Source organism: Salvia hispanica, chromosome 1 (assembly GCF_029641045.1).
Source record: "Salvia hispanica isolate PSC_SH4W2 chromosome 1, Shi_PSC_v1, whole genome shotgun sequence".
NCBI classification, from domain to species: domain Eukaryota; kingdom Viridiplantae; phylum Streptophyta; class Magnoliopsida; order Lamiales; family Lamiaceae; genus Salvia; species Salvia hispanica.
Genome location: NC_142692.1, coordinates 44,735,499 through 44,755,590, shown reverse-complemented (window position 1 = coordinate 44,755,590; position 20,092 = coordinate 44,735,499). Strand labels below are relative to the sequence as shown.

At 36.5% G+C, this 20,092-nt stretch overlaps 1 protein-coding gene and 1 pseudogene across 1 annotated transcript; one reads left to right on the top strand and one right to left on the bottom strand.

Annotated features, from left to right (window-relative positions):
• Positions 1-3,317: 3,317 nt before the first annotated feature.
• Positions 3,318-4,412, bottom strand: LOC148933904 (uncharacterized). Its single transcript, XM_089067571.1, has 2 exons — positions 4,023-4,412; positions 3,318-3,937 (listed from the first exon to the last, which is right to left on the bottom strand). The coding sequence occupies exons 1-2, from the start codon at positions 4,293-4,295 to the stop codon at positions 3,776-3,778; spliced, it is 435 nt and encodes a 144-aa protein (XP_088923697.1). The 5' UTR covers positions 4,296-4,412; the 3' UTR covers positions 3,318-3,775.
• A 4,491-nt stretch (positions 4,413-8,903) lies between these two features.
• On the top strand, positions 8,904-10,575 carry LOC148933903 (uncharacterized; annotated as a pseudogene).
• The last annotated feature ends 9,517 nt before the right edge of the window (positions 10,576-20,092 follow it).

The following is a 20,092-nucleotide window of genomic DNA, read 5'->3' as shown; positions in this document are numbered from 1 at the left end:
TGTTCTTCATTCCCTTACTTCTGTACTTCAATCATGTAGTTTCTTACTCCATTTCCATTTGAATTTGATCTTGTTTAGACTTTTTGCAAGCTTAAAGAGAATAGACTGAAGTGTTTTTATAATGTCTTATTAATCTTAAAGAGAATAGACAAAATATATAGTAGGAGTAGATTATTAATATTACTTTATATTTTCCATTTGTCAATAGATCTTTGAAATGAACTAAGATTTCTGAAATGAACTAAATCTGTTACCCAATGCAGTATTATAGGCTAACAATGAACAACATTACAAAGCGTGGTACTTTATTCAAAATTGCTCATAACAGATGTACTAAAATTGCAAAATTGTCAAATACAAAACTTGATCTACTAAAATCATCATTTCTTCTTTAAATATGCTGCAATCATTTTCTCAACATCAATTTCAATGTGCTTGCTTTCCTCTTCGTAATACGCTGCTGTAACAATTTTGTTGTTGAAGCTTTAGTGGCTGTTTTCGGCTAACATCAGCACCGAAAAATATTTGGCCCCCAAGCTCTGAAGCACACCCGAACTTGATTTCTTCAAGCCACAATTCCAGCAACCTTCACGCTCACCCTTGTACGTTTCCTTATGCCGTATCAGAAATACTCCACAGTCTTCAACGTTATCAACTGTCGTCCCTGACATTTTCAATCTCTGCATTTTGGCGTTGGAAATGATCTTGCAATATACGTGGAGACCATTCTTGGTGAGGAAGTGGTCAAAAATATGATCTCTGCATGTACAAAACAAATACATGTCATTTATAGTTGTGTGTATTCATATGTATGCGCTATAAAATTTCAATCATAAGAGAAGAAACGAACCAATGTTTATGGAATGTGACCATAATTTGTTGTGAGGTTGTTGTCATCCCCGTTTGCTGAATTGTCTATTACAACAATAGCATTTCTCTTGAAGCAAAAACAAACAGCATAATAATTCTGATTTGCACATATGGGGAAGAAGACCTATTGAATCAAGTAAAAAAAAACATGAATGAAGTAATAAAGTATACGGATGAAGTACTATGAACAATCTGAAAAATGAATTAACATGAAACATGAATGAAGCAATAAAGTGTATGGATGAAGTAACAGACAACATGATTGAAGTAATATAGTGTATGAATGAAGTAACAGCCAACATGATTGAAGTAATACTAATGATGCTTGTGCCGTTTCCACATCTTCCCATTTGAAATATGGTATTTCCTTCACCTCTCTGTCCAAGTTGTTACAGACGTTTGCAATAACTGTGTTGACATCCATGGATTGAGGCTTTGTCACAATGGTGTACAACTGCATATTAATATTAATGTAGTTAGGATCTTCATAACATACAATCTTATTATATTTCAATAATTTGTACTTACACATGGGTACATAGTGAAGAATAGGCCCATGCATCTATAACGCCAACCACAATCAATTGCCGAGGTATCAAAGAACACATTTCCAACTTTGTAACTTTCACAACATCGTCGTCATAAACAAGTACAAATCTGCACATTATATAATACATGTTGGAATTTCACATTCTATTGTTGGATATGTTAATAGTGTGATATATTATTGGAAAACAATATTAGTAATCATACCTATCTCTTTCATGTGTTACAAGAATCAAGTAATATGATTCTTTCTCATCTGAGCTTGTTTGTAATCTTAACTGGTCTATCAGCGAATGGAAATCGCAATGCATGGGAAACAGTTTTATTTGTTCTATTATGTACCTCCATTCGACCTTTCAAAGTTTTGATCTATTGTTTGCAATAGATAAATCATTTGTAACACATTATATGTTAACCACAAGACAAACTTCAGATTATATATTATTATATTCTTAATTTGCACAGGATTGCCTTGTTAGCATTGTAAACAATGATCTCAGTCCCCACCGGCTTACCAACTAGAAGACCTATCCATGAAATCATCATCAATGTCTATATCCTTGTAAGCATCCATAACTGACTGTATTTCCGCAGCGACATTAACATTCTATTCACCAAAATATAGATATAAGTTTTTCCGTGATGTAGTGTATCATAATAATAATGAAGTAATTCGGTAGCAATCACATTAATAATGAAGTATTATATAATTAGATAGTTCATTCAGTAATATTATTACTTCATCCCAACTAAATATTACTTCATCCAGAATAAATTTATACCTTTGCTCCATCATCTTTTGGCTCATTATCTGTATGCGATATCATATTTGCTCCATGTCAAACTACACACGGCATATTAAAATCCTGGTATTGGAAATACGTCCATTCAAAAAATGATTCATTTCAAGGACAATTTACTTCATCATATAGGAGGTATACTTCTAGCTATTGTCATATTACCTCTGCCACTAGATTAGCTTCTAAGTTTCCCCTAAGTCCAACATCAACATTGAAGTTTGATGATGGAATAACGTCTGCTATTGGTATATTAATATTCTGCTAGTAGAATTATATAATCAGATAGTTCATTCAGTAAGATGTTTACTTCATCACAACTAAATATTACTTCATCCGGAATGAATAATTATGCATAGCATGATGGGTGATAATTGTAATCATGGATTGAAAAAGAAAAGGAATCATGTCACATGGTTGTATGTTGTGTGTTGTTGTAGGATGAAGAATTTTGTTCGTGTAATTTAGATTTATACCTTTGCTTCATCATCTGTATGAGATCTCATATTTGCTACATGTTGAACTACACATGGCGTATTAAAATCCTGGTAGTGGCAATACGTCCATTCAAAAAATGATTCATTTCAAGAACAATTTACTTCATCATATAGGAGGCATACTTCTAGCTATTGTAATATTACCTCTGCCACTAGATTAACTTCTAATTTTTCCCTAAGTCCAACATCAACATTGAAGATTGATGGTAGAATATCCTGCCAGTAGTATTATATAATCAGATAGTTCATTCAGTGAGATGTTTACTTCATCACAATTAAATTGTACTACATCACTTCATCCAGAATGAATAAGAGGCCAGAACAACTTCTTACCCTATCCAAATCTTGGACAGACATGAATTGCACAACCTCAAAGATGTAGTTTCCGGGATCTATGTCCCTTGTTGGTGTAGTATCAACCTGTATATAATAAACAACAATACAAACAAAACCCAATGAACAAGTAATCTTCATTTTAAAACCCCAAAATGGAGAAAATCAGTTAGTTACTAAAACCATATAATACAATAAAAAAGTTTAGTTCATCCCAAATACATGCCATACTAATGTGTTTTATAAATTACATCCCAATAACACAAAACTCCAAGCACAACATCACGACGCAGCCCATCATCAACTTACGTTTCTTTCATGATACTCAAATCATAGATCAAATGATGGCCCTTCTGTTTGCCATTTCTTACTTTGTTCAACCACCCTCATTACTTTTTCTACAACATCAAGAAACTCTGGATTGTTTAGGTCACCTTCTTCCATTGCTTGAGACATGCACTGTACATCATTGGCATCTTCTTCCGGCTCCATCTCATGCAACCTCATCATCTTCATTGAGCATTTGGCTGCAACTTTAGAGCACCCATCATTCTTTAGATCATCTGCACCATCTTCCAACTCCTTCATCAGTTCCCCAAGGACATCAGCAGCCTTTCCCATAAGTGTGACAACGGTACTTCTACGTTGGGCTGTCTTAGAGATATCTTTGGGCTTTGTCCCAGAGGAGGACACAATATTCACCTTGACAGCCTCTTCAGACAGGTAGCTTCTTCAGTGGTCAAAGATTGGCTCCTCAATGCCTCTACCGAATGGCCCGGGCTCAAGCTCCATTTTCTCGCGTTTGTGGATTAATGTGCTTGTCCAGCCCTTGATGGTTGGGAATGTTCGGGTAACAGGCCTCGATCGAAGCACAATCCTATCCACATAGCATGGCTACAAAATGAAAGCTATCATTAGTAAAGTTCATATTTAAAACATATTTATTCAAGGTTAATAAAATTTTGAATTTAAAACTTACCACCAGAAATGAAACTGGGCCAGTGAATGGTTTGTCCTTATCTGGAGTCCAGTTATTATAGGCCTTGAGTAAGATATCAATGACATACTCAAACCAGTTGTATTTCTTGACATTATCAATGCCATGGATGACCTCTTCAATTTGCGTGCGCAAGTATCCATCTCCCTTAGGGTTGATCAAGATTGTATTTACCAAAATCAGGAATATCTTCCTGAACTTCTCCCCTCCATGGATATCACTTAACATCTGCTCTATACGCATATCTGCACCCATTTTAGACCTCTTTCGACCGCCAGATTCTGCAATCTCGTTTATGAACTTGTTGGTCGTTTGATGCCCATTATGCTCTAACCTCAAACCACCATTTGGCAACCCCAAGGTAGCCCGCACATCATCATGCCCAATATGTAGTATACCACGTTCGTATACTACACCGCATGTATCTTGATTAAAATGATCAAGAATCTCAAATGTGAGCTTCGCTGGGATATAGGACAAGTTGAAGTGCAAAAGATTGCCAAATCCCATATCCTCTAAAGCATCTCTCTGATCATCATTAAGCGATTTAATCGCTTCAACAAATTTCCTTGGTCCTCTCTTAAGACATAGAACTCTCTGGACAAAAGGTCTACTGACATTTTCTTTAGCATCATTATGGGCGAACTTTTTACCTTTCCCTTGTACCTTTTTAGCATCATTCCCTTGTACATTTGTCGATTCTGCAACTTTGTTAACAATCTGCTTTCTTCACTTATCCTTATCCTTATCTGTCTGTACCCCACTAGGTAAAGCACCTTCTGTTTCCCTCATTCTCTTTATGCCTAACATATGCAAGTAAAATTATTTAGTTCATTAGTTAACTTATTTAGGTCATTGCAACTAAAATTTATTTTAAAACGAACCTTTGTTGTCTGTATTTGGCAGCTTATCATGCTTATTTTTTAACCGCCTTTCATCATTACAATCATTACCACCACATGCTTGCTTCAGATTCAACATTTCTGAAAAAAGGGGACTATTTTAATCAATTAATTAAATTACATGTTGTATTAAATCAAACCATAATGGCAGTTTTGGAATTTAACCTCGAAGTTTTCCAATGGGCGTAATGATTTCCTGTATAGCCTTCAATTTCTTGTCACCTGTATCAGCATCATCATCAATAAATACAATTAATACTAGTTAACTACACCATGTCAATTTATTATTTCAAAACAAAAATAGCTTAGACTTCACTTGTTACCTTCCAGAACAGAATTTTTGGGGCCTTTAGCTGCATTCGATTTCTGTACAGATGAAGATCTTACTTAATCATATGAATTCAATACTTCATTCATCTATGCTTTAATTTCATTTTTTACCTTTGGTAGCAGGGATTTTAGTAGGGATTTTAGAACTACTTGCATTCTTCCTAGTTGCAGAGGAAGTTTTACCTATACATAACAAACACAGAATTAATATACAACATATCATCCACAATTATAGATAGTTCACTTGGAATACTCTGTTACCACATTTAATATGATTTTCACTTTATATTACTTCATTTTTAGAGTCTGTTACTTCATTATAATGTTATATTACTTCATTTTAGTAATGTGAGAGCATTTATATTACTTCATTATCATAATTTATTACTTCATCTTATCAATTTACTACTTCATTAAAAAGAATATGTAGTTCATTTTAATGTTGAAAGAACATAACAGTTAATATAATGAGAGTTTATGAATTAAATCCATTAGTTTCTCTGTGGGGGTAATATTCTGCACTAGAGCCTTCAATTTCTTGTCCTCTGCATATAACACAGTTTGTATGTTCATTCATGTGTGCATTAACATGAATGAAGTAACAGGGGACATGAATGAAGTAATAAAATGTACGAATGAAGTACTTGCCTAAGTAATTTGAAAGGATTTCCAAAGAAATTCTCGCATGCATCTTCTTTTTAGAGGAATTTTTACCTATACATAAGAATACAGAATAAATTTACAACATATCATATATAATTATAGATAGTTCACTTAGAATACTATGTTACTTTATTTAACGTGATTTTCACTTTATATTACTTAATTAAAGACACAACTAACTTCATTATATCAATTTACTACTTCATCAAAAAGAATATATAGTTTATTCTAATGTGCAAACAACAAATCAGTTAAAGATGTTACTTCATTATAATGTTTTATTAAATTTTTAGAATCATTTACTTCATTATAATGTTTTATTACTTCATTTTAGTAATAAAACCTACCGTATAACTTATTACTTTATTATATGAATTCAATACTTCACAACAACTAGATTATAGTTAATAGGAAAACAGATCAGTTGCATTACCTCATCACATAAAATATGTAGTTCATTTGAATATGCAAACAATGCAGCAGTTAATTTTAATTCTAAAATCCTAAACTCATACAACAGTCGAGTTTAATCCTAAAACCCTAAACTCATGCAACACAGTAAATAGATAGTTCATATTTAGACTTTGTTACTTCATTATAATATTTTATTATTGAATACATACTAGTTAACTATCACTTAGAACTTTTGGTCTGGAGATGAACCTTTGGCTATATAAAACATACAACACATTAAATATTACATAACAATAAATAGACAACACAGTTAAGTTTAATCCTACGTTACAAATTTTCTCTTATCAATTATTTAGTTAAAATTTGTGCCACATACAAACTTTCAAGCAACCAAAAACATTTTAAAATTTCAAATTCCTAAATTGCACAAAAAAACTGATGAAACTTCATGTTCGATTACTAATGAACTAATCATCTGTCAACAAGCATCCAGCAGTCAACAAGCATCCAACAGATCCTCTGTTAACTCATTATCATAATTTATTTCTTCATTTTACCAGTTTAATTCCTAGGTTTTACCTTCAGCATCTGCATCGGGCTGCCGATTTGATTTTTTGACCGTCTTTGATATATCCGGCTGCTTTCGAGTATATTTCAGTACTATTTTGGCAAAAATCAGAATCCAAGTTAGGTATTAGATGAAGTAAATTAAGAGTAAGAACTTTGCAAAACTTCAAAGGTGTATTACCTTCATCACAAGTTCGGCCAGAACGCAACTGGCGGCCAAAATTTTCGGTCGAAGTTTTTCGAGTATCAACCATTTAATCTACCGATTTAATTGCTGAACTGATAGAGAGAAGTGCTGAATCGTCGATGAATGTCGTCGATTTTAGTCCTATTTGCCACTGATGGCCGATGAAGATGAAGATTCGTTGGATTTGAGCTAGGTTTTGTGAGAGAAGTTTTGAGAGAGAAGAAGAATTGAAGCTCACAGCCGAAAACGCGTGAGTGGAATGGTAGATTTTTTGAATTTTTTACCCTAATTATGAATTTACATAAATACCCCCACATTGAAGTAAATTGAGTATATAATGAAGTGCGAAAAATAACCCTTGATTATCTAATCTAACCCATTAAATTTAAGATCTAAGAACCCAAATTTGGTCTCTAGTTCAGTGTTTAAGAGTGGATTTGTGGTTAATAGGACTCTATAGGTAAAGTAAGAGAGATATGGAGAAAAAGTAAGTAATGTAAAGAAGGGAGAAAAAATGGATAAAGTATGAGAGGGAAACTTTCCATTTTTCTAAATGAGATTATTTTTTGGTAGACATCTTGAAATGATTACATTCGACTATAATTCATGGACGAAGAGAGTATAGAAGTCTTGCTCCCACCTATCTACCAAAATTGAGTCACTTCTTTTTTTGCACTCATTTTGAGAAAATGATAATAAATAGTTAAAGTAGAGTGAAAGTAAAATAAGAGAAAAAATAATGTAACAAAGACATCAACTCCCAAAAATCAAAACTCTGCATTTTAGGAAATGGACCCTCGAATCCCATATCACTAATTTCACACTTTTTTCTATTCCTCTCACTTACTTTACCAATTTTACATTAAAACACATCCGGTTCCCAAAGTTCTTACTTTTAGGAAACGGGGAGAGTAACACTTATAATGGGAATGTGAGCCGCTGGAAGTCGGATTCTCGTTGATTTTCTGTATTTGAGGCAGACAAGCGAGAGCCTCATGTGTTTCTAAGAGAGACGAGTTTTAGTGATGCGTGTTTATTCAAACAAGCGAGCCTCAGGCGTGTTTCATTACACATGCGAGAGTCTCTCACATCGTTTCCCTTCATAATGTTCTAACCGCAAGGTCCTAATGACAGATTGATTCTCATAATTTCATCCTTTTTAGAAATTTTCCGTCATATAACACATTATATATAACGTTGGACATATTGTCAAGAATCATCCAACGGCTAGTCCATTTACCAAATAATGGGTAATTGCAATAATAATAAATTACATGGTATTACCTAGGAACATTAAATCTTTTGTAGTTCCTAGAGTGAAGGGGGATGTATCCCATGGTTGTACTACCCTATAAAATGGGGCCATTGTAACTAGTCTAAACACACAGCAGAAAATACAATACAATCTCATTCCCTACTTTTGCCACCATGTTTAATCTTCCATACAATATGCCTCTCTCGATTACCATCTTTAAGATGGTATCAGAGCAGGTTGTAACAGTGGGGGACTCAGAAAAATCTCATCACCGTCCCGAAGATACCTTTCCCGGCCCTTTTTAAGCCTGCAAAAAAAATCAGAAAATAGCCATGTCAGAATCTGACTCAAAAGCTTCAAACACCAACCAACCTTTGATGAATTTCCCCGGCGAATTCGCTGCCCAATTGGCAGAATTCCTTAGGCAGATGAATATGCCACCAAAAACTCAAGAACAGCCACCACCACCACCTCCACCCTCAAATCAACCAGAATCATTGGGGGAGATTCATGTCCAAGCCAAACTCAATGGAGACAATTACTCCCTCTGGACAACTCTGATGAAACGAGCCATTGGAGGAAAAGGTCTATCATCTCACATTAACGGAGTTACAGACCCTCCTCCAATCGATGATCCAAGCTATCCAAAATGGGAGCAGAGAGATCACTGCTGCTTCAATTGGATCATAAACAACATCGAATCCAATCTCATCAATGAAGTATCACAATATGCGACAGCCCGAGACCTATGGGAAGGTCTAGCCATCACATATGGAAGTGGAATCGATCCTTTCCAAGTCTCAGATCTACACAGACAAGCGTATAATATGAAGCAAGGAAGCATGAGTCTTGAAAGTTTATGGAATAAATTCCAGGATCTCTGGATCTCCATAGATGAAAGGGATCCAAATCCAATGGATACTCCTTCAACAATCGAAAAGTACAACAAGATCACCTAGAGACATATATTATACCAATTTCTATGGGCTCTAGACGACAGATACAACACAATCAAGAGGGAAATCCTAAACAAAGATCCGTTACCCACTGTGAAGAGTGCATACGGCTTAGTGAGGCGCGAATCTGCCAATGAACGGGTTCTCAAACCCTACGGCGACTCGCAAGAAACAGGCATAGGTGTCGGTTTGGCAGCAACTGACCACCGGAACAGACCACCGCCACCACAAAAACCCTCCACAAATCTGGACAAGAGTAGACTAAGCTGTAGCCATTGCGGCGGGAAGAAGCACACGGCCGACACATGCTTTCATCTCCATGGCTTTCCCGACTGGTGGGATGAAATGAAGAGGAACAAACAAAACCGAAATCGGAGCAGAGGAGGCAGAGCGACGGCGGCGGCCGTCGTGGGGGATCGCGCTACCAACACCGACGGTACGATGGGCAGCATCGGTCAACCAAACGCCGGAGGGAACACCAGCCAGTCCACCGGAAAGAATGGAGGCGACGAGAAAGCAATAGCCTCAGTCTCAGTTGCTAGAGTGTGGTCAGAAGGTAATCCGACACCGGAGACCGCCAACCCCGGCGGAACACCAGCGATCGTTGCCGAAGAGAAAGAGAGATCGGCGGAGGTTAGGGTTGGAGAAGCAACGGCGCATAGGGTTGGGAGAAAAGGGGTTTTTTTTTATTTAAATACCCCCAACTCTCTCATATCTAAATTAACCCCCCCAACTCTTCTAAATACCACCACAAACCCCATCTCATACAGTTATCTAATTCCAACCCCAGAAAATCCGAAATCTCCCAAATTGACCCCAAAAAATTCAAAAATTCCCAAATTGACCCCAGAAAATCAACACACTTACAGTTTCAGCCCAACATACCGTGCCACAACTCGTTTAAAGCCTTGGCCAATTCCTCGTCTACTAATATTGGCAAGAAGGAGAAACAATGGATTTTTGACTGTGGGGCTACCGACACTATCTCTTTTGACCCCTCTGATTTCCTACACATAGCCGAACCTACTAAAACCTATGTCCAAACAGCCAGTGGGGATTTAGCTCGAGTAGAGGGGGCGGGCACCATTGTTGTTTCTCCAACCCTCCGACTCTCTAACTGCCTTTTCGTCCCCACTTTATCTCATAAACTGCTATCAGTTAGTCACGTGACGAGGGAACTTAATTGTAAATTACTAATGCAACCTCGTTTTTGCATGCTACAGGATATCAAGACGGGGACGATAGTTGGGCGTGGCACTGAACGAAGCGGACTGTACTATGTGGATGAGATAGCCCAACAAAGTGCGGCATTACTGTCTCAGACACCGACTGACAAGCAAACGTGGCTCTTACACCGTCGGTTAGGGCATCCATCTATAGGATATCTTAAACTCTTGTTTCCTAAGATAGCCTCGAGTGTGCATTCTCTTGATTGTGAAACTTGTCATCTGGCTAAAAGCCATCGTCATTCCTTTAAATTAAATAATACTCGAGAGCTCAAACCTTTTTCCTTAGTTCATTCGGATGTTTGGGGTCCTGCTCCAATCAATGGAGGTCAGGGTCTTCGTTATTTCCTGCTTTTCATAGATGACTTTTCTCGTATGACTTGGGTATATTTTTTAAAACATAAATCAGAAGTTTTTAAAAAATTTACTCACTTCTACAGTTTAGTCCAAACCCAGTATAACCATAGGATTAAGGTTCTACGGTCTTATAATGGGAGGGAATATATTAACACAAACATGAAAACCTTCTTTTCTGAAAAAAGGCCTTATCAACCAGACTTCCTGTGCATATACACCTGAACAGAATAGGGTAGCAGAATGGAAAAATAGGTATATACTGGAGATCACCAGGGCCCTTCTCATTGAATCCAAGATCCCCACATCTTTTTGGCCAGAAGCAATTGCTACCTCCGTCTACCTTATGAACCGTCTCCCAACGGGAATCCTCAACTTCAAAACTCCCATTGATACCTTTGTTAACCATGAATCCATACAGAAACCAACTTCCCTTACTCTCGACCCAAAAATCTTCGACTGTACGGTTTTCGTCCATATCCTAAAACATGATCGCACAAAATTCTCCCCATGTGCTGTCAAATGTGTGTTCCTTGGGTATAGGGTCAACCAAAAAGGGTACCGATGCTATGATCCAATATCTAAACACATGCACACAACTATGAACTGTGATTTCGTTGAGAATGAGATAAAAAACCCAATTAGCGACCCACTGAAGTGGCTATATATCCCAACTCATCAATCTGAATCTACACAAAAGGAACCTGAACCGAACCCTGAACCAAACCTTGAACCAAACCCGGAACCTGTCACATAAGTCAGTCCAACAAAGGATGATGGGCTATCACATTCCACTGGTCAGATCACACAGTTCAACAACTAACCATCAACCCCGTCTTCAAATCCCGAGGTAAATGACTCTGAAACCAATTCAGTTCCATTAAATATCACTAACACAGACAGGGTAGACAGAGAAGGTGATAATAATGGCAGAGTTGATAATACTGGGAAGTATGAACTACCACATAGAAGCACGAGATGAATACCTCCCAAAAGATACTCTCCAGATTGGAAAGGGCGGAAAACGAAATATTCAGTGGCAAACATAGCCCAAGTATACCTCACAGAGATGGCTCGAGCATTTGAAGCTACCCTATATGAGGAAGAAGAAATTCCCAAGTCCTTTGAAGAAGCAGTCACACAGAAGCATTGGAGAGAAGCTATGAAGAAAGAGATTGATGCTTTGATAAAAAATGGAACGTGGGAGAAGTGCGTTCTGCCAACAGGAAAGAAAACGGTCGGTTGTAGGTGGGTCTTCACAATCAAAAGGCGTGCAGATAGATCAATCGAGAGATACAAGGCACGATTGGTGGCCAAAGGATACACTCAAGTGTATGGAATCGAATATGACGAAACTTTCTCTCCAGTTGCCAAACTGAACACGATCCGAACATTACTATCGGTTGCAGCCTGTAAAGATTGGCCGTTACATCAATTTGATGTGACAAATGCCTTTCTCCACGGAGAATTAGAGAAGAACAAGGAGGTCTACATGGCAATCCCACCAGGATTCGAGAGCGAATTCAATCCAGGACAAGTGTGCAGATTAAAGAAAACTTTGTACGGGTTGAAGAAATCTCCAAGAATATGGTTTGGAAGGTTTTGTCAAGCGATGATCAAACATGGGTTCAAACAGAGTCTCTCTGACCATACACTCTTCACAAAAAGAAGGGAAGATAAGGTAACATGTCTCATTATTTATGTAGACGATATGATAATCACAGGGGATGATATAGAAGAAATCAACAATCTCAAGTCTAACTTGTTCAAAGAATTTGACATGAAAGATCTCGGTCCCTTGAAATACTTTTTAGGGATAGAGGTGTTGAGATCAGGACATGGAATATTCCTGAGGCAGAGGAAATATGTACTTGACCTTTTGGCAGAGACCGGACTCCTAGACTGCAAGCCTGCCGAAACGCCAATGGTATCTAATCATGGGTTAAAGATAGTCGAGGGAGCTAGACCCACAGACCGAGAGAAATACCAAAGATTAGTTGGGAAACTAATTTACCTCTCCCATACCAGACCCGACATCACATATGCAGTAGGAGTCGTCAGTCAGTTCATGCACCAACCACAAGAAGAACATATGGATGCAGCATTAAGGATTGTGAGGTACCTGAAAGGCACAACGAACTATGGAGTTTTCTTAAAAAGAGGAGAACATCTGGAAGTTGACGGCTACACAGATGCTGATTGGGCTAGCAATCCAATCGATAGAAAGTCAACTGGTGGATACTTCACATTCGTCGGGGGCAGCCTAGTTACTTGGATAAGCAAGAAACAAAAGGTTGTAACTCTATCAAGTGCTGAGGAAGAATTCAGAGGCATCAAGAGTGGGCTCATGGAGATCATGTGGCTAAGGAGGCTACTCACTGAAATCGGTTTCTCCCCAAATCGGAAGAGCAAGCTATTTTGTGATAATAAAGCGGCAATCAGCATATCAGAGAATCCAGTCCAACACGACAGGACTAAACATGTCGAGGTTGATCGCCACTTTATTAAAGAAAAACTTGAAGGAGGAATTATCGAGTTTCCATTCGTTCGATCTGAAGAACAGTTGACAGATATTTTAACCAAAGCCGTGAATCCAAGAAACTTCAAAGAAATTTTAGTCAAGTTGAACGTTGGAGATACCATTGCTCAACTTGAGGGGGAGTGTCAAGAATCATCCAACGGCTAGTCCATTTACCAAATAATGGGTAATTGCAATAATAATAAATTACATGGTATTACCTAGGAACATTAAATCTTTTGTAGTTCCTAGAGTGAAGGGGGATGTATCCCATGGTTGTACTACCCTATAAAATGGGGCCATTGTAACTAGTCTAAACACACAGCAGAAAATACAATACAATCTCATTCCCTACTTTTGCCACCATGTTTAATCTTCCATACAATATGCCTCTCTCGATTACCGTCTTTAAGACATATAATTCACAAATTATAAAAATATAAACACATACTAATATATGTGCATCGCACAGGTTGCCGCTAGCAAATTATAATAGATGACTGAAATCATAGCAAACATATAGAACCAAATAATTGCTGCTTGCAATTTTTTAATACTATATACTATACGAGAAAAAAATATTCTAAATCAACATAATTTATAATTAGAAATTAGCAAATGAGTTAAGGAATATACCAGGATGATTTGAAGTTTTTTCCAATACCGCCCATACTAAAAATGCACAAATCGATCCATGTATCTCCTCCATCCCAATCGAGCAACGCCAAAATCGAATATGTCACCATTATTTTTTGTGAATTAAACTATTGAATGTCGAGGTGCTGAGTTCAAGGAGATGCAAGCACACCTAGGGGTGGTTCGGTACGGTATACCGTACCGGGAGTGCCATACCGTATACCTTACCGAAAGTTACGGTATGACAAAAATCATACCAATACCGTACCGTAAGTGTCGGTATACTGGAGTTTGGTACACCGGAAATTCGGTATGACAGTTTTCCATACCGTTACCATACCGTGTTATCGGTATACCGTACCGCATTTCGGTATACCGTACTTTTGCGGTATACCGAACTGCGATATGGCATTCCGATATACCGTTATACCGTGTTTTGCGGTACGACATACCATTATACCATTATACCGTGAAAAAATCTATTATATCCAAAATATTAAAAAAAAATCCAGTTTTCAACTACTTCAAAAAATAGGGTTCCCAATTTTGATTCTTTTATTTTTTGTATAATAAAAATTCTTATTTTTAAAAATTTAGTTTAAATATAACATATATAAATATATATTTATATATTATTTATATCAATCGGTATACCGGTATACCACGGTATACCGAAGCATCGGTATATACCGAATCTTCGGTATACCGCGGTATACCGCGGTATGGGAAATCTTATACCGTTACCGTACCGATCTCTATCGGTAAGGTATCATACCGTACCGAAACTACGGTATACCGAAAAGACGGTATTTTCGGTATTTTTTCAGTACGGTAAGTCCGGTATTCCGGTATTTCGGTATAATTCCCCAGCCCTAAGCACACCACTCCTATAAATGCGAAATAAATAAGAATTCAACATATAGAACTAAAATCTACGAAATTCAAGGAATCAACAAAATATAGTAGACAGAGATTTAATCTCTGCAGCTTATCTAAAGTAATATTGTGGTGTTTTTTTGGCTTATCTCTGCATCAAATCATAGCTGTAGAAGATGTTTGGAATAATAATGTTTGGAGCTAAAAATATTAAAGTTGTTTGTCCATAAATAATTTGTAAAAATCAGAGAGAAATACCGTAGTGAAGAATAAGAAGCGGCTAAGGTGAAGAAATTTAGGATTTGACGGAGGCTCTGCGGTGGCGAGGGCGGCGCGGCGCTTGAAAGAGGGAGGGCGTTGAAAAATGAAATCACAGCCTTATTTTAATGGGCTTAAGGATTCTTTTGCAGGTTAATGGATTGGGCTATAACAGAAATTGATTTGCAAGTTTAAAAAAAATTACAGAATACTCCTTCCGTCCACCAAATATTGTTCACATTCAGCTCGGTTCGACTAAGAATTTGAAGAAGAGATTATGAAAATATTTAGTGAAAATGTAGGTTTCACCTTAATATACTCCCTCCGTCCATGAGAATTAGTCTTATTTTGCAATTTCGGGTGTCAACAAAAAATAATCTCATTTCAAAAATTAAAACCTTTTCTTATACTTACTCATTTATACTCCTTCTTACTTTTACTTTTTCTCCTCTCTCACATACTTTACTCACTTTTTCTTTTTTTCTTTTACTTTACCAATTTTCCATTAAAACTCATGTAGTTGAGAAATAGAACTAATTTTCATGGACTAAGTGTAATGAGTTGCTGAAAAGTGAGGTCCACTAAACAAAAATGGAAAAAAGTAAATATAGACAATATTTTGTAGACGAACTGAAATAGCAAATGTGAACTATATTTGATGTACGAATAAAAACAAACCAAAAAGGAAAGTGAGTCGTCTTTAATGGGAAAGAGGAATTATGTTGATGTGTGTGAACATAAAATTGTTGTTGGGATTGCAAATGAATTAAGCTACATTCATGACAATGAATTGATTCATCATAACATCACATCCAACAACAATGTTTACAGTTTATCTCATATATAAGGTATCGGATGCACTTTGAGCATTGGGTATATTCAGCAACTCATTCCTCAACGTGTCTTAATTTGTTTCGTGTTTATGTCTGATAAGCTTGAAAGTAATATATATCATGCATTGCCACAGTTCAGTTCAGACAAGGTGCACAAGATTGTGGTAGCTAGATTACAAGGAGACTACTTGGAAAAGGCAGTTGAAATTAATGAAATCAATTCATGCAGCATGATCATGGATATTTGCTCATTTCATTTAATTGGACCTTGTCAAAAAAATTTAGATTTTGTTTGTTGTTAGACGTTTGTCATTTAATCTCGGAGAAAATTTATAGGTTGGGGAAGGTTGTGCCCTCGACCTTCTGAAGGTTTATTTAATAGGAGTAGCATCAGCTTTTCACGATAAGTCAGTCTTCCTACACATTCGAACGATCCTTCCTTTCCATCGAAAAACAAGGATAGTCTCCCATGAATGCCCAGTTTCTTCAAATTACGAGCCTTGCCTAAAATTTCCTCAATGCAACTTTAGGGCGAAACCATGCCTAGTGTTTGGAGGTTTGAGCTTCTTGTCTAGTTTTACTAGCTCTGGGCAAATTTACTAAATACCAACCATCCTCCTCTTAATTGAAAAAATCGAGTAACGCCAAATCATGTGACAATCATAGGTTGTATCTCTCTATTTTATTACCCAGTGTAAATTCAATTATGGAATCAGATTTAACTGACAACTTGATATCCCAAAGCGTGAAGAGCTCCACACTAATCAGAGCAAGAAATAGATAGACGAATATCTTAAAAAAATCTTCTAAGCTTTTGCGGAAGCACTAACACACAGCTAAGTGAGGGGAAAATGTAAGGAATTGAGAATGGTATTTTTATTTATTTTTCATTAGTTAACTATCACAAGATGTGAGGAATTCATAAAATCAACTTATATCGGCAATAGTTATAGATGTGAAGGTCATCACATCAAGAAAATAGGGTTTTTGGCTTTTTAAACCAAAACCTTTCCCCGAATTCCGGTTTTTCCCATGAACTATGAGATTTGTTTTTAAAACCACGAACTTTCATTTCGTTAGGATTTTTCCCTGGCGGGTCAACGGCGAAACCCGGGTTGTTTACGTGCCAATTTTAATCCTATTTGTCATTAACGGCCAGGTCGCCCACTGCCAGGACATCCGCAGCCGGCATGCCCAAAACGAGGACGCCCAAAAGCAACCTCCTCACCTACCTGAGATAGAACGAAGACGCCTGATTTCGAAGTGAGCAGATGAACGAAGATGCCGGAATTCAATTTTAGGGTTTAATTGGCTGGCTGAATTCGATTTTAGGTGAGTTGGGTAATGTTTAAATGTGATTGAGTCGTAAAACGACGTCGTTTTAGGGTCCTATATCCGGCGTCCATGTCATTTTTTCGACAACTTCTCTACCAGAAATGTGTTATTCGGGTTGGGTTGGGAAAATTCTAACGAAATGGAAGTTCGTGGTTTTAAAAACAAGTCTCATAGTTCATGGGAAAAACCGGAATTCGGGGAAATGTTTTGATTTAAAAAGCCAAAAACCCAAGAAAATATATAAAAGGATCAGAAAATTTTCAGCAAGCGGTAAGGGGAATTTGTGAAAAACTACCAATATTTAGTTGGAATACTAATAATCAGATACAGAAATTAAGATGTGATCTACAACAAATTGGCTGTGAGGCACCACAACAAATTTGACAAATTATACAGAAAATTGTTTCTGGGCATACGTCGACTTAGTTTTGGCTATACCACATCTATATAGAAACCATTAAAAAATAAAAATGCATTGATATAATACGAAAAATAAAAGAAATCGTTTTTGTGACGCAAGTTGTTCTAAAATTTAAATTGTTGGTTGTATATCTATATTTATAGAGAATGATGGAAGCGTACAAAACAAATGAAAAGATTCCATGTGTTAAAACCAAAATGTAAAGATTGTTTTAATTTTACTCACAAAATTATAAGCTCCATGCAAAACTCATGCAATCTCAATATTTCAGATAAATATGTTTTCTTAATTATGGTCCGTATTTAATCCTAACAAATGGCTGTTCAATTTGTGCTTGTAATTTCAATAATTTATTTATACCCTTTCCATCCTAGTATAAAGTTATGTTAATGGAAAATGAGTTATTTCATCAAAGAGAAAAAAGTTTTTTACAATAAAAGATACTATATTTTTATCGAATGAATCAAAAAGATAAAAGAATAGTTTATTTTATGCATGGATAGAGTACGCTAAGTCACAACTTGGATAAAATTTTACTAGAAATAGTACTATTATACTCCTTCAGCAATTAATTGTGTTTTATGTATTTATGATTTAATGTTTGAAAAATCCCTATCTATTACAATACTTAATCAATCATATTACAATGTTATAATATCGCCATCGATTTATGATATGCCCACGGGACATTTGGGGATTAAGATGAATATGACTTGGAGATACATAAATTTGGGCAAATCTTTTGAATTGTTTACAATTAGGAAATTGGTTGGAAATATCACCAACTTTGAGAAATATTTTATATTTCTCACAATCTTTCAACAATCAACCTGGTCTATAAAATCACTAACTTTAATGAATTGTGCAAATTTCCCATGATGTCATTCCAGCCATCGGAATGATGACGTATTGAGTATTAAATTGAAAAAACCATGCCACATAGATTTATATTTTCCATGTTAGCATCTGAATGCCATCTTACATCTCATCTCTCTGTATAGTTTGTTTTAAGGTCATAAGGTTAGGTGTTTAGATTTCAAGAGAAGGAAGGGGAAATGGTGTTTGGAAAACACCAGTTGATTGGCCTGCGAATGCTGCCAGAAACGGTGGCGTATGGTAAGGTGGCCGGCTGCGGGTGGTGGCTGATGGTGGAGAGGTGGAGAAAGTGGCAAGTACTATGGAGTTAAAGAAGAAGAGAAAAAGAGATGAGAGAGATGGGGTGTGAGATGGCATTCAGATGCTGACATGAAAAATATAAATTTATGTGGCATGGAAATTTGCACAATCCATAAAGTTGGTGATTTTATGGATCAAGTTGAAAGGTCATGAAAAATACCAAAATTTCCCAAAGTAGGTGATATTTCTTGTTGGTAATTCTTGTATTCATCTAATGAGCGCAGCGGAAATCGCATACAAGAATAACAGATCTAGATTCATAATCATATTGCAAGTTGAGCATGTAAAACACAACGGAACTAAATCTTACTTGTTGTGTTGTTTTCTTCTGCGATTGAATCCTGCAAGTTGAATCCACTACTATCGAAGTCCACGTGCAATCCAATCCGATGCAGGAACTATCCCGGTACAATTGCTCCGTAGAAGAATGCTAGGAATTCTCTCTACAAAGCTTTACGTATTTTCTCTCTAATGTTACGCTATTTCTGATGCCCCACAATGGAGAATAAATAACCATTATATAGATGAAGAGTCACTAGGGTTTCATGATTGTTGGGCTTATGGACTATTATAATTATAGCCCAACTATAATTACTTAATCCATATTAATCTAATTCTAGCCCAACTATAATTACTTAATCCATATTAATCTAATTCTAGCCCATTTCCTTTCAATCTCCCACTTGGACTAGCATTAGATATAATACGCAGTTCCAACTTTGTACCCTTGAGCGGATCAAAATACACTTATAGTGTGACCCTTTAGGCCCTCATTATCGACGACGATCTAATCGAAGTCTGCACAAAACTCCTAGACTGCGTTGGCAGCGTAGCTCGATATATGAAGGACGTTTACGTGAATTCGGTAAACAAGCCTTTACATAAAGTTTATAGTAATATCCTTTCATTCACGAACCACCCGATTGAGCCTAAGATTTGCTATGTGTCATCCAAATAGCTCAATCACTTTATCTCATCTTTATTAAATGACCCATTCGATCATATTCAATTACTTTAATCGAATATATCTTTGCATTGGCCAATGACTTAATGGTCAAGTAATATAGAGAATTTGAGTGTTGTCTCGAAATTCTAATCGAGGAATGAATCTCATTCTTGGCTCAACTACCATTTTCATTTATCTT